The sequence below is a fragment of the Tupaia chinensis genome, unplaced genomic scaffold (genome assembly GCF_000334495.1).
Source record: "Tupaia chinensis unplaced genomic scaffold, TupChi_1.0 Scaffold000602_1, whole genome shotgun sequence".
Classification (NCBI taxonomy): domain Eukaryota; kingdom Metazoa; phylum Chordata; class Mammalia; order Scandentia; family Tupaiidae; genus Tupaia; species Tupaia belangeri.
The window spans coordinates 2,445,771-2,460,344 of NW_006160120.1; the positions used below are offsets into that span (position 1 = coordinate 2,445,771).

Below are 14,574 nucleotides of genomic sequence, written 5' to 3' on the forward strand. Positions count from 1 at the left end.
GGGCGTCGCGGCTACTCTCCTCGTACTCGCCGTTGTTGTTGTAGCGGTAGCTCAGGGCAGCCAGCAGCTGCTCGGAGAAGGTGCACACGGCAGCCACCAGGGCCTGGCAGAAGATGGCGTCCCTGCGCAGCTGCAGTCCGGTGTCTGGGGACAGAGGGGAGCAGGGGCCTCGCTGGGCGGCGGCTCCCATGCAGTCGGCAAGCCTGCACTCCAGCACTCTGGGCCCAGAGTCAGTCCCGGGACCCCCCAACAGGCTAAGTGGCCCAAAATAAAATTTTGGTGGACACCCAGGGCACCAACACCATCCCACCCAAATCCCTTCTCCCAAAGCCAGCCAGACGGCTGGACCCTCTCCTCTCAATGGCCCACCCACCTGCTGACAGCAGGAACAACTTGTGATTTTCCCAGGCTTTCCCAAAACCGTGACCCCGACCCTGCCCCTTCCCCCACCCCACGTCCCCACTTGTGATGGGACTGCTTGGTCTTGGCCAGCTGAATGGGACGATGCCAAGCTCTCCCGCCGAGCTCCCCACTTGGCCATCTCCCCTGCCTTGCCTCTTCCTGTGCCCTCCCCCTTGACCTCGACCTTGACCTGGTGTGAGGAACTAGCCAATTTGGAGCAATGGGTCATTCAGGGCCCACCCTCCTGGAACGAATTATTTCCAACAACTGGCTTCCAGCCAGTGGGTTTTAGTGACCAATTTTGACCTAGATCCTTCTGCAGCACCTCCTTGGCCCAGAACAGCAGGAAAGAAGAGAGGGACAGGGGATATCTCCCAGTGGCCCCTAGCCTCCTCCCAGCTGCCTGGGGCGGAGGGCTCTATCGGTAGAGAGCCTGCTTAGTCATCGGACCCTATCCTGCGTCACCCAGACCTGGCAAGTGGCACAAGATCAAGTTCCCGGACACAAGAGGGCAAAGCGAGGCAGAGACCAGGACCGGAAGGTAGCTTTCCGCATGCAGGTCTTGATGGACCATGGAGCCTGGCCGCCCTGGCTGTGGGCATGGGCACCACTGCCCGGAGGCCCTCCTGGGCACACCTGGGTATGTGCACGCCGCCCGGCCGCCTCACCCAGCCTCACCTGTGCACTTCAGCAGGGCCAGTAGGAGCTGGTTCTTCCCATCTAGGAGAAGGGAGAGAAGATGGAGGGGAGGCAGTGGAGGGTGGGGCAGGCCACCCCCCCGCCCGGTGCACTGCCCCTTCCTAGGCAAGGTTCAGGGACACCAGGGTGTATTCAAGGAGTGGTCACTGACTGTGGGCTGAATTCCAGGAACCCCAACTGTTAGCCTTCTCCGTCTGTACCAGAGACAAACCCACCCACCAGAGACAAAACCACCCACCAAAGACAAACACCAGCAAGCGCTCTTTAACTCCTGAGCTCAGCCTTGGCCCGTACCTTGTGCACACGCATGGGCACACACTAGCACGGGTACATACACTCACCAAATCACTTAACTGCACACCACACACATGCAGCCAAACATGCTTGCGCGCACATATGCACACGTACCCTCCACCACCACGGCCCTACACACAGGTAGAAAAAGCTATTCCTTCCAGAGAGGCCTAACGGCCTGGTCTCTTTCCTTCCAAAAGATGCTCTTGGACCCAGAAGGGGATGAAAAGAAAAAGCTGAAAGGCCTTTGGATTCAGTCTCTTGAGAAACTTCCTTCCCCAGAGGCATGCGACCCTCGGCAGAGTGTGGTCCTAACAGCGATGACTCTCCCTGAGGGCCTACTGCGGGTCCGGCGGGGTGCACCAGTGTTCTCACTTCATCCTCAGGACCACACAGGACGGAGGATGGAGCGACTAAGGCCCAGAGAAGTCAAGGAACTCGCCAGGCCACACAGCCAGTACCTGGGCGAGCTGGCATCCGAGCCCTGGACATCGGCCTCGAAGTCCGTGCTCTTAACTAACTCTGGTTTGAGAAAACAGGACAGTTCGCTCTGCCCAGATGTCTAACTCAGAGGCTGCTGCTCCCTGTGGGGAAGGCCTGGGGGTCCTGTACCTCCCGCTGGCCTGTCAAATGTCCCCAGGCCTAAGTCCTGCTGACCCAGCAGTCCCAGACTCGAGTAACATTAAGGGCAGGCAGGCTGGCAAAGGTGAGCCACGTGGAGCCGACACCAGGCACGGGGGCAGTGGGCTGCACTAACTGGAAAGCACCTTCCCGGCTGGAGCGCAGTGGCCATCATCGCCAGCTGAGTGGCGTGATGCAGGCCTGAACCCACTTCTCGGGGTGTTTGAGAGCAGCCAGAACCTCGGTTTGTAGGCAAGAACTGAATGTGAATACTGGCGGGGGAGCCACACTTTTTGACACGGTGGCCTCGAAACCTAGCAGTGAGCCCACATCTGGCCGGAGGCTGCCCGCTCATGACCCGGATGACAAACAAAAATAACTGAGCCAAAATCACTGCCATGGAGGCTGAGAACGAGCAAGTTCAGCCTTGTCAGCCTCCTGACTCTAGAAACAGGCCTCAGCCATAGGATACCCAGACCAGCAATCCCGACCACGTCCTGTGACCACAGCCCTGGGCCTGCCCAAGGCAGGATGCTCATGAGAGGGGGCTCCCACCTTGCCCTTACCCCAAGCGTGGCAAGCTGGGCACCAAGATGGATCCATTCCTGATCCTTCCACATTCCACATTCAGAGCCAAAGGCTACAAACCCCCACGTGGTACATCCTCCCCTGCCACTGACCTTCCACGTATCTCTGGATGTTGTCCACCAGGGTCTTGATGGAGTTGGGGAGGTTCCAGGGGTCCTCCTGGATGCTGATCTGGATCAAGCTCCGGCCACGGATTGTACACTCTTCTTTCTGTTTGAACTCTGGGGTGGGAAAGTGGCATGAGGGCCAGGGAAAGGACAAAGGTAGCTTTGGAGAACGGTGGCACAAAGTCCCTGTCTCATCACCAGATTCCAAAGCTTATAATCCTAGATCAAAGGAGCCAGCGGGGACCGTTGGGTATCTGGTACACAGTCACTGTGCTACTTGCTCCATGGTACCAATCCATGGCAGACATCACTGATCTATCTCAGCACTTCTTCCTGCTAGTCTGAGGCTATGATTCCTCATAGTTACAGCCCATCCCGTGCAGACATCACTAATCAATCACAGCATATTTTCTTACAAATAATGGATATTGTAGCCACAGAAGGATTCTCAAGTACTACCTTCTTGTAGCCACAACTAATCGCACAGGTTCATGAGCTGTCACCTAGTCACATCTTTTCCCTATGCAGAGGAAGAAGCCCAGGTACAAGATGGGAAGGTGACTTGCCAAGTCACACAGCTAAGCAGTGATCAAACTGGAACTTGACTCTGGCTCTGGCAGGACCATTCAAAGGCCAAGCAGACACAGGCCCCTGTTCCTCTGCCTCTCCCTTGCTATAGACCCCAGGTTTCTAAGATATCTATGGTTCAGGTTCCTCTGAACTTGCCATCTCTGCTTTCTGAGGTCCATCCCAGGGAGGGATGAGCAGGGGGCACAGATAGACTAGGGTGCCCCAACTCCTCACCACCTCCTACCCTGACTCAGAGCAACCACCTATCTGCCCTCCTAGCTCCTATCCAACTGGGTGCTCCTGGGGATCAGGGCAGCACCAGATGCATCTCAGAGTCGCCAGTGCCAGACACAAGGCCCAGCACAAGCTAGTTCTGGGGATTATTTACTGCATGTGTATATGCGTGGCTAGACGGGGGTGGTGGATGCGTACACGGACGGATGGATGATGACAGGTGGACGGAGAGATGGACGGATGATGAGTGAGTGGGGGTGGGGGTAGATGGGTAAACAGGTAAATGGGAGGGAAAGTAAGTAGGAGAGCATAATAAATTTCCATTTTTCCCTCAGTCATTTCCAGAAGGAAGTCTCGATCTGCCACAGGTAAGTCCTTGACACTTCCGTAACTCGCAGATGCTGCTCTTAAGGAAACCACAAAGATCCCTGGCAGGCAACAGGAGCCAGCTGCGGTGGAGGGGCACTTGTGGTTGACGTTTCTATGGAATTTATCACTACGGTTCATTGCCAACTTATCACGTTACGCTGGTTTTCCATATATAGAAGTTCAGGGTCTTTTCAAAATTAGATTTTTAAAGGGGGAATAGTTTTGAAAAAAAAAAAAAAGAGAGAAAGAAAGAAAGAAAGAAAGAAAGGAAGAAAGAAAAAACAGTTATGTCAGAACCAGCAGATGGTGTGGTAATTAAGGCAATGGACTCCCACATGGCAGACAGCAGTTCAAGTCCCAGACCTGGAGGCCTGCTTTCTTTCTCTCACTCTCTCTCTCTCTCTTTCTCTCTCTCTCTCTTTCTCTTTCTCTCTCTCATGAGCACATGTGCCCAGTAACAATTTTTTAAATACTAATAATAAATAAAATTAAATAATTATTCTTTAAAAATGGTTAAGTCAATAATATCACAGGCAACAAATGGATGTGGTTAAAAATGAGGTGACAGGGCTAGCGGTGGTGTAGTGGTTAAGGCACTGGACTCATACTTGGCTGAATGTGGTTCAAGTCCCAGATCTAATGGCTTGAAAATCACGCTGGGCATGTGAGGCTGGAGGAGAAGGGACTGTGATATGGCCACGGGGTGTTTTCTCACGTTCCCCCGCCTCCTCCCATAAGCACATGTGTCCTATGACCAAAACCTTAAAATTAAAAAAGGGATGACATGAGCAGACCCTGTGAACATGGCTGAAGTGAGGGGTGTGACAGCTGAGGCTTTGAGAGCCACCTTTGGGCCACCCCCTGCGTTACAAATGGGCAGGCCCATGAAGGCCCGGGGACCAGCCCAGTCCCTACCCCTTTCTCTAAAGAGCCAGGTAGTGACTAGGTCAGGCCCTGCAGTCTGTCATGTTTTGTTTCTTTTGTTGTTGTTGTTGTTGCTTTTTTTTGTTTTGTTTTTAAAATCCTTCAAAAAACTCCATACCTCACAATCCAGACTTAAACAGGCCATGGGCTGGCTATTGCCCAGGAAATCTGTTGAATCCTGGACTAGCCTATCACCACCAGGCAGGAGCGGGACGGGCAGGAGAGGGACAGGCAGGAGAGGGACTGGTCAGGAGAGGGACCGGCCAGGAGAGGGACCAGGCAGGAGAGAGGGACCAGGCAGGAGAGAGGGACTGGCCAGGAGAGGAAACGGGCAGGAGAGGGACCAGCCAGGAGAGGGACCAGGCAGGAGAGGGACCGGGCAAGAGAGGGACGGGCAGGAGAGGGACTGGGCAGGAGAGGACTGGGCAGGAGAGGGACCACGCAGGAGAGGGATCAGCCAGGAGAGGGACCGGGCAGGCGAGGGACCGGGCAGGAGAGGGACCGGGCAGGAGCGGGACGGGCAGGAGAGGGACCAGGCAAGACTGGGACCGGCCAGGATCAGGACCAAGCCGAGAGCATGGCTGGCACCCTGCATGGACGGCAGCCTGTCCATGTCTCCACTGGACACTGGCGTCCTCACCTTGTAAACTGTGGTCCATGGGGAAGTGCTTGGTCTCCTCGAAAGCCCTGCCCATGACTGGCCCCTTGAGGAGTGCGTTGATGGAGTCCACCTGGCGGCAGGAAGCTCCAAGTGAGCAGGGGCCCCAGGACCCTCTGCTCTGAGGGAACCACAGGCCCTGCCCCAGCCCCCGGGTCATGGGCTCCCCCCGGGGCTGGGGCCAAGGTCTCACCTGGTTAAAGAGGTGCTCCAAGCAGCCATGAAGCTTGTCCTGCTTGTCCGAGGGGATCCGCATGTCACAAGGCAGCTCATCCCCTGGCAGAAGGAAGAAGCGGCAGCCGTGAGCCGTCCTGCCCCTCCTCATACCCACCCAGCCTTCTCTAAGAAGTCGACATTGCTACAAGGGATCCCATGAGGGATCTGCAGTCTGACAGACCCTGGCCCTGCCTGTGAGTCCCTAGGCAGACTGCTTGCCCTCTCTGAGCCTTGGTTTCTTCATCTGCAAGATGGACAAGCCCCAAAGCATGACAAGGCGTTGTTATTTCCATTCCGCAAGTGAGGACACTGGGAACCAAGGTGAAGGGAATGGGTCCCAGATCACATGACTCACGTCCCCGCTGCCTCGGTTAAAGCAGCCGCCATGCTTAAGCCCCTCCTAGCACCTCCCCAGGCACGGTTTTTTTTAATATCTTATGTGATGAAGTATACTTAAAATCCTATTTTTATGCACAGACCACCTCTGGAAAAGTGCACGAGACAGCAGTGACAGTGAGAACAGTGGTCACAGCCCGAGCAGCAGAGCATGGGGACAGGAGCAGGGCAGTCTCATCACCACGCACCCTCTCGTGCCTTTGGAACTGTGAACCATGAGACTACCTGGCCTATGCACGACGTTTTCTAAAAGTCTAAAGTAAACAAGATTAAAAGAAGGAAAAAACAAATTGCCTTCAGTAAATTTTGCAAGTACAGTATGATCTCATTTTTAGCATGTTATTTACATCTGTCTGTCTGTCCACCCATGTGTCCATCTCTGCGTAAATATGCATTTGTCAATGGCCCCTAAATATTAGCAAGGGTCAATTCTGGGGAGAGGAGGAGATCCTGATTTATTTATTTATTTATTTATTCCTTTTTTGGAGAGGTTTTTGCTATAGGGCGCGTGCGCTCGCCAGACAGACAGACAGACAGAGAGACACAAAGTGAGAAATCACCCCTCAGGGGGGATGGTCACGCCGCAATCCCTTCTCCTCCATTCTCCTCTCGGGATCTTGGGCACACACGGACACGCGCCCGGCCTGAGTTTTAAGCCACTGGGTCCGGGATGCGAACCGTGGTCAACTACATGGGGGTCCCGCGACATAGCCATTACGCTAACTGCTGGTCCCCGATCCTGATTTATTTTTATGTACTTCTTTTGAACTTTGCCATGTCATTTGGACTGGTGGTTCGTGCATGTTGCTATGGAAACCATCAGGTCACCCAGTTCTGCGATCACCACTATATATAGTACTGGGCCATGCACGATCATATCCTCATCCATGTATGTTCTACGTGCTCCATGTCTGCGACATTCACAGAGAGCATAGCTCTGGGAGGGCCGGGTTCTGTGTGCCGCTCGCGGCTGTGTTCCCAGCGTCTGGCACATAATAGGTGCTCAATAATCATTTGCTGAATGCAGTACAATAACATGCACTAGAACACAAAACAATATGTAAAGCATAATACAGTCAAAATGTAACAAAATGCTACCAGGGGCCTCTCCCCAAGCACGAGCCACTCCACTCACCTGACCCCATCTCATCGCTGCCCAGGTAGGAGCTGTTACTTCTCACACTGGTGTAGGAGAGCACTGAGTCCCGGTTGCTGTTACACTCACTGCAAAGGAGCCAAGACAAGGGGCCGAGTCACCCTACGGCTCCCACCCTCAGGTCCTGGCACACAGAACCTACTTTCTGGAGTGTAGACCAAGCCCTGGGTATTCAGTGGACAACCATCCAGAGACAGGGGAGTTTTCCACGTCTGAGGATGGGAGACATTTCCAGGCCCCAGCACAGAAACGCAGAAATGGCAGGAGGAGGGTATCTTGTGTCACTTCTGTCCAGTGTCCCCGAGGCTCCTGGGCCATCACTCTTCTCATAGGATAGCCAGGTGCCTGGTCATACCTGCCTGAGCCACACGCAACCACACGGTTCCATTTCTGTCCACCCCCATCCTGGCTGGAACCTCACAGGGACAGGCACTGTGCTTAACTAGCTGTGTCCTGGGAACCCGCAGGGTACAGGGAATCGAAAACCACAACCCAGAAATTCTTTCCTTTATCTTTTTGACAATTAAAAGACAAAATCAGAAGACCAACAACGTAAGGACAAGAATCCAGAGTTGCAGAGAAATCTTGGGCTGCGGGCACAGGGCTCCGAGGACAGACCCAGGCAGCCAGGGCATCTGGTACTCAGACACCCGATGACCCCTGCAGACGGAATACAAGGTGCGGAGGATGGGAGGTAGGACCTGCCTGCCCGTCTAGTTACAGCCGTCCGGGGCTTCACCTGCAAACAACCGACCACCCTCTACACATCTCCCATCACCACTAGGTCAAATGTTAATCAACCTCGCACGGCAGCCTGTAACGCGTGCTTCGCCGTGGCAAGGAATCCTAGCTACCCACAAGAGGGTTTACCATGGGAAACTGAGTTTTAGTCGACTTCACCCAGGAATTAGGTCCTCACTGATCTTGTTATAATTAACCAGTAAAAAAGCAATGTAGATCCTCTAGGAGTTAGGAGGGAAAACAATCTTCCTGGATCAAGTACAAGTAAATAGTATCTACTGCAGAAACCGTACGTGTTAGATCGAGTTCTGAAACACACCACAGAATCGTGGCTTTTTGACAATGACCCATCAGTGCAGGTCGATGACACTGAGCAGAATGAACAGAGCCCTGAGAACCTTAGCTCCGGGGCCATGGAGGTGAAGCAGAGGCCCCCCCCCCCCCCGCAGAACCACGCTGTTAACAACCGCACCCCACACCCTCCTGCATCCTAGGCACTGACCCACCAATCTGGACTTTTCTGCGGATCAGTGGCCTCCACCGTCCCACACCACCACGGCCGCACCCACCTGTAGGAGTCGCGGTAGCTCATGGTGTCGTGACCTGAATCCTCCTGATCCTCCTCAGACACCTTGAAGCACACCTTCTTGATGCCCCCATGGTCAGCCCGGTCCATCTCGCTCTCTTCACTGACCAGCGGGGAGGGGGAGGCCTCCTCAGCCAAGGGGGGCTCGCAGGACCCAGCTGAGGTGGGCTCCGTGATGGTGGACAGCAGCCTGCAGGGAGAAAAGACCTTCGGGTTTAACACAGCGCTCTGCACTACCCAGGCCCCGCAATAGCGGCGCAGTGCGGGGCTCTCTGCTAGGTGAGGCGGGGCCATCAGGTAGGCCCAGGAGCAGATCCCAGGTCAGCTGGAACACACTGGGCACACCCACAGGAACCCGGGATCATGGCTGGCTACACGGCAGGGGGAAGAAGAACCACTGCATGACCGTAACGAGACGCAGTCAGGGTGTCTGCCCTCTCCCTTATGGAAGAGAAAGGATGAAGCTCAGAGGCCAGCTGATGGCATGGTTGTACAAAGAAGCTGGATCCCACATGGCTGACTACATGGTTCGAATCCCAGACCCTGAGGGTTGAAAGCATACTGGGCACTTGTGCATGCTGAAAGCAGGGGAAATGGAGGAAAAACTCGCTAGGTAATTGTGAGTCCGAAAGGCGGGAGGGGCGGGGGGAAGGGGACAGGAGGAAAAAGGTGTGTCCATGTCCTACGGGAAAGCTCCTTCTCACTCCCTGATCCCTGTCTCTCTCCAGTCAGTGCATGCGCCCTCTGGCAAATTAAAAAATCGATAAATAAAAAGAATGAAACTTACAGAAACAGAAAACAAAAGACATGGGCCCATAGATTTACTCATCTCATTGGAGGCCTCTGGCAAAGCCATGAGTGGGCCTTCCCTTGACCTCTGACCCTAAGCAGAGGGAACCAATAACACTTTGTGTCCTTTCCAATGAAAACCCCACGGAGTTCTTGGGACCAGCAGTTAGCATAATGACTCTGTTGCTGGACTCCCATGTAGTTGACCATGGTTCGAGTCCCAGACCCGGGGACTTAAACTCATGCCGGGCACATGTGTGTGCCTGCCCAAGATCCCGAGAGGAGAATGGAGGAGAAGGGATTGCGGTGTGGCCATCCCAGGGCGGGGGAGGGGGGGAGGATTTCTCACTTTCTGTGTCTCTGTCTCTGTCTTTCTGGTAAACACGCGTGTCCTATAGAAAACACCTCTCCAAAAGAAAGAAAACCCACAGAGTTCAGCAGATGGCTGGCAACTGACTCGGACCTCGCCGAGCCTGTAAGACATCACGTGATTTCCCCATCCACGCTTCCATATCGGTCGCAAATAAACAAGGACTTTCTTTTAAACCCATGGTTCTCAGGTGGGCTCCCTGGCCTGGTGGTTAAAGGAATCAGATCCCACATGGCTGACCACATGGTTCAATCCTGGACCTAGTAGCTTAAGAAACACGCCAGGCACATGTGCGTGCCCAAAATCCCGGAAGGAAGGAGAGATGGAGAAGGGACTGCAGTGTGATGTACCCCACTGGGAGGGGGGGGTGCATGCTCACGTGCCCGCACCCTCTCTCTCTCTCTCTCTCTCTCTCTCTCAAGCCAGCGTGCCCCTCTGACAAAACGAAAACCGATGGACCTTGACTAGGGACGATTTGGCCTCTGAGGCACCGTTTGGCTCTGTCCAGGGACAGTTTTAGTCATCGTGCTGGGAACCGGGTGGTCCTGGCATCCATGTGGCTCACCATGCATCAACGCCCAGGACGGCCCTGGGACAAGGCGCCATCCAGTGCCCACAGGCATGTACTATTCGACACGTACCCATGCTGCTCAGACCGCGCCTCGCAAAACTAACAATTCCTCGAGACCATCTATCCCCAGGCTGGTTCAACTGTCCCCAGAATGTGTCCTCTGAGCTGGCGTGTTAGAAACAGACCCCTACCCAGCACGGATGTTGCATCTGGCTGATGTGTCCCTCGAGCTCTAGCACTCCACCCCGCACCGGCTCCCCTCGTCACTTCTTGTTGGAGAGAGACTCGCCCACCCTCTGGACTGGGCCGAGTGCATCCGAGGCCCGGTGCGCACGCTCTGCCCCACACCTACACCCGAGGACTGAGCTCTAGCACTTCCATGAGACAACGGTTCCATTTTTGGCTGAGCACCTGTGGGCGGTGCTGCATCTGTGTCCTGTTGGTGACAGCAAGAGGGATATCGTGTCCAGCTGTCCCTCTTTCGTGATGTTAAAATTATAAGCTCTCCCCAAACTGTTCATGTAACCCCTGACATCGGTGATTTCATTAGAACCCTGATCGTGTCTCCCAGCCCCTGGTCACGTGGCAATGTCTGAAGACAGTTATCACACCTGGGGGAGGGGACTGCAGTGGCTTCTAGTGGGCACAGTCCAGGAATGGGGCTAGGTAGTCGGAGACGCACAGAGAGCCTGGCTACAGAACCACCCTGCCCACGTGGACAGAGCTGAGGCGTGGAACGCACACCCCTCGCGCCCACCTGTTGATTTGGGTGACGTATTGCTTCATCTCTTTGAGGGCCACATCCAGCTTGGTGAAGAGCTGCAGATAGGCGTCCTGGATCTCACGGTCCTCCTGCTTGAGCAGGAAGCTCAGGCCCCGGTCTTCCTGGCCAAGCGCCCCACTGGCTGTCCCAGAGACACTGTCGCCAAGACCTGGGCCTTGGGGGTCCCCGTCCACAGCGGGCAGGCACTTCCAGGATGGGGCAGCCATGGTGGTGATGCAGTGCTGGGTGTAGGACATGGGGTTCAGGTGGCCTACGGGGAGAAAGGGAGGGCTCGCTCAGAAACAGCCCCCAGCCTCCCACGGCGCTCTGGACAGAGACAAAATCCCATTTCAGGATCCCAATGGATGGGAAAATGTTCCCTTTCTGGATTGTTGTTTCATTTGATTTTTTGGCTTAAATGACCCAATGTATTTTCTGACAGTTCTAGAGGCTGAAAGGCGGACCATCAGATGACGTAGCAGTTACATCACTGGTTCAAGTCCCGGACCCAATGGCTTCAAAATCACACCGGGTGCACATGCGTGTGTGCCCAAAATCCCAAGAGAAGAAGAATAGAGGATTGCATTGTGGCCATTTTCCCCAGAGGGAGGAAATGGCTTCTTGCTTTCTGTCTCTCTCTCTGGAGAGAAAAATCTGTCTCTCTCTGTAGCAAAAATTTTTTTCTCTTTTTCTTTTTTTTTGAGAGGTTTTTGCTATAGGGCGCATACGCTCACCAGAAAGACAGAGAGAGAGAGGGATACAGAAAGTGAGAAATCACCCCCCCAGGGGGGATGGCCACTCCGCAATCCCTTCTCCTCCATTCTCCTCTCAGGATCTTGGGCACACATGCACACGCACCTGGCATGAGTTTAAGCAACCAGGTCCAGGACTCGAACCACAATCAATTACATGGGAATCCAGCGACATAGCCATTACGCCAACTGCTGGTCCTGCAAAAATCTCTTAAAAAAAAAAAAACAGAAGCTGAAAGCTTCAGGGCCGGTTCTCTCTTCCTATCTGCACTTCTCACTGTGCCCTCATGTGGCCTCTTTTCAGTACTTTTTTTTTAGAGAATATTATTTTGCTATAGGGCACATGCACTCACCAGAGAGACAGAGACAGAGAGACAGTAAGTGAAAAGGCATCCCCTAGGAGAAATGAACATGCCACAATCCTTTCTCCTCCATTTTCCTCTCAGGATTTTGGGTGTATACATGCATGCACCCAATGTGAGTTTTAAGTCACTGGGTCTGGGACTCAAACCACAGTTGACTACATGGGAGTCCAGTGACATAACCATTATGGCAACTGTTGGTCCTTCTTTTCAATACCTTTAATCCGCTAGGTTACTTCAAAACAAAAGCTTCAGTTTGATGCTAATACACTTTTAACTACTGCTATCTTCTTCCTGTCTGGAATGTGGACATGATCGCTGGAACTCCAGCAGCCATTCTCTACCATGAAACATCTTTAAGGCTATCGGTTGAAGAGCTGCAGATAGGCGTCCTGGATCTCACGGTCCTCCTGCTTGAGCAGGAAGCTCAGGCCCCGGTCTTCCTGGCCAAGCGCCCCACTGGCTGTCCCAGAGACACTGTCGCCAAGACCTGGGCCTTGGGGGTCCCCGTCCACAGCGGGCAGGCACTTCCAGGATGGGGCAGCCATGGTGGTGATGCAGTGCTGGGTGTAGGACATGGGGTTCAGGTGGCCTACGGGGAGAAAGGGAGGGCTCGCTCAGAAACAGCCCCCAGCCTCCCACGGCGCTCTGGACAGAGACAAAATCCCATTTCAGGATCCCAATGGATGGGAAAATGTTCCCTTTCTGGATTGTTGTTTCATTTGATTTTTTGGCTTAAATGACCCAATGTATTTTCTGACAGTTCTAGAGGCTGAAAGGCGGACCATCAGATGACGTAGCAGTTACATCACTGGTTCAAGTCCCGGACCCAATGGCTTCAAAATCACACCGGGTGCACATGCGTGTGTGCCCAAAATCCCAAGAGAAGAAGAATAGAGGATTGCATTGTGGCCATTTTCCCCAGAGGGAGGAAATGGCTTCTTGCTTTCTGTCTCTCTCTCTGGAGAGAAAAATCTGTCTCTCTCTGTAGCAAAAATTTTTTTCTCTTTTTCTTTTTTTTTGAGAGGTTTTTGCTATAGGGCGCATACGCTCACCAGAAAGACAGAGAGAGAGAGGGATACAGAAAGTGAGAAATCACCCCCCCAGGGGGGGTGGCCACTCCGCAATCCCTTCTCCTCCATTCTCCTCTCAGGATCTTGGGCACACATGCACACGCACCTGGCATGAGTTTAAGCAACCAGGTCCAGGACTCGAACCACAATCAATTACATGGGAATCCAGCGACATAGCCATTACGCCAACTGCTGGTCCTGCAAAAATCTCTTAAAAAAAAAAAAACAGAAGCTGAAAGCTTCAGGGCCGGTTCTCTCTTCCTATCTGCACTTCTCACTGTGCCCTCATGTGGCCTCTTTTCAGTACTTTTTTTTTAGAGAATATTATTTTGCTATAGGGCACATGCACTCACCAGAGAGACAGAGACAGAGAGACAGTAAGTGAAAAGGCATCCCCTAGGAGAAATGAACATGCCACAATCCTTTCTCCTCCATTTTCCTCTCAGGATTTTGGGTGTATACATGCATGCACCCAATGTGAGTTTTAAGTCACTGGGTCTGGGACTCAAACCACAGTTGACTACATGGGAGTCCAGTGACATAACCATTATGGCAACTGTTGGTCCTTCTTTTCAATACCTTTAATCCGCTAGGTTACTTCAAAACAAAAGCTTCAGTTTGATGCTAATACACTTTTAACTACTGCTATCTTCTTCCTGTCTGGAATGTGGACATGATCGCTGGAACTCCAGCAGCCATTCTCTACCATGAAACATCTTTAAGGCTATCGGCCACTTCTAGAGACAGTAGGAACCTGGATCGCTGACGACTGTGGAGCTGCCTTTCCAGCCCTGGACAGCTGACCTTCAGATATCTTTCTGTTTACACATCTGCCATGTAATATCTGAACACAACTTAATAGACGCACACTGGTACCTTGCTCTGGATCCAGGCCAATGAGGGAGGGTTTGCGACCAAAGCGGATGCTGAAGGATCTGCCAACTGAGGGGGTGGTCTTGGGGTAGGACACTTCCATGAGATTGATGTGACAATTGGTGGGGCAGAAGTCCAGGCCACACAGCGGACGGGGTTCCAGGGGTGCCTGTTTGAAGGGTGGGCTGACCCTGCTCTTCAGCTGGGCTGCAAACTGAGAATGGTGGGGTCGGGGGGTCATGAGTCAGTGGTCATGTTCTAGGAATTCTGGCCCTGCCCCCACGCCCGCTTTACCCTGGCCTAGGCCAGCCATTCCCCAACTACACACAATGCCTGTGGTCCACATGGAAGTGGTTCCCCCTACACCGTCTCCCTGGGCCCAGAGTTCAGGGAAGGCCTGGAGGAAGCCGAGGCCTCTGAGAACTTGGCCTCATCCCCTCCTCCATTTTAGCCACGCCCA

The 14,574-nt window shown here is 53.5% G+C and overlaps 1 protein-coding gene across 1 annotated transcript in view; it reads right to left on the reverse strand.

Moving 5' to 3' along the window:
• PREX1 (phosphatidylinositol-3,4,5-trisphosphate dependent Rac exchange factor 1) overlaps positions 1 to 11,321 on the reverse strand; it is a gene marked incomplete in the record, with an annotated part of 21,967 nt that extends 10,646 nt beyond the window's left edge. The window contains 8 exon segments of the mRNA XM_014591607.1: positions 2 to 144; positions 1,081 to 1,122; positions 2,697 to 2,825; positions 5,449 to 5,539; positions 5,660 to 5,742; positions 7,214 to 7,302; positions 8,545 to 8,751; positions 11,049 to 11,321. Coding sequence (XP_014447093.1) covers positions 2 to 144; positions 1,081 to 1,122; positions 2,697 to 2,825; positions 5,449 to 5,539; positions 5,660 to 5,742; positions 7,214 to 7,302; positions 8,545 to 8,751; positions 11,049 to 11,311 — 1,047 coding nt within the window.
• Between the last annotated feature and the right edge of the window lie 3,253 nt (positions 11,322 to 14,574).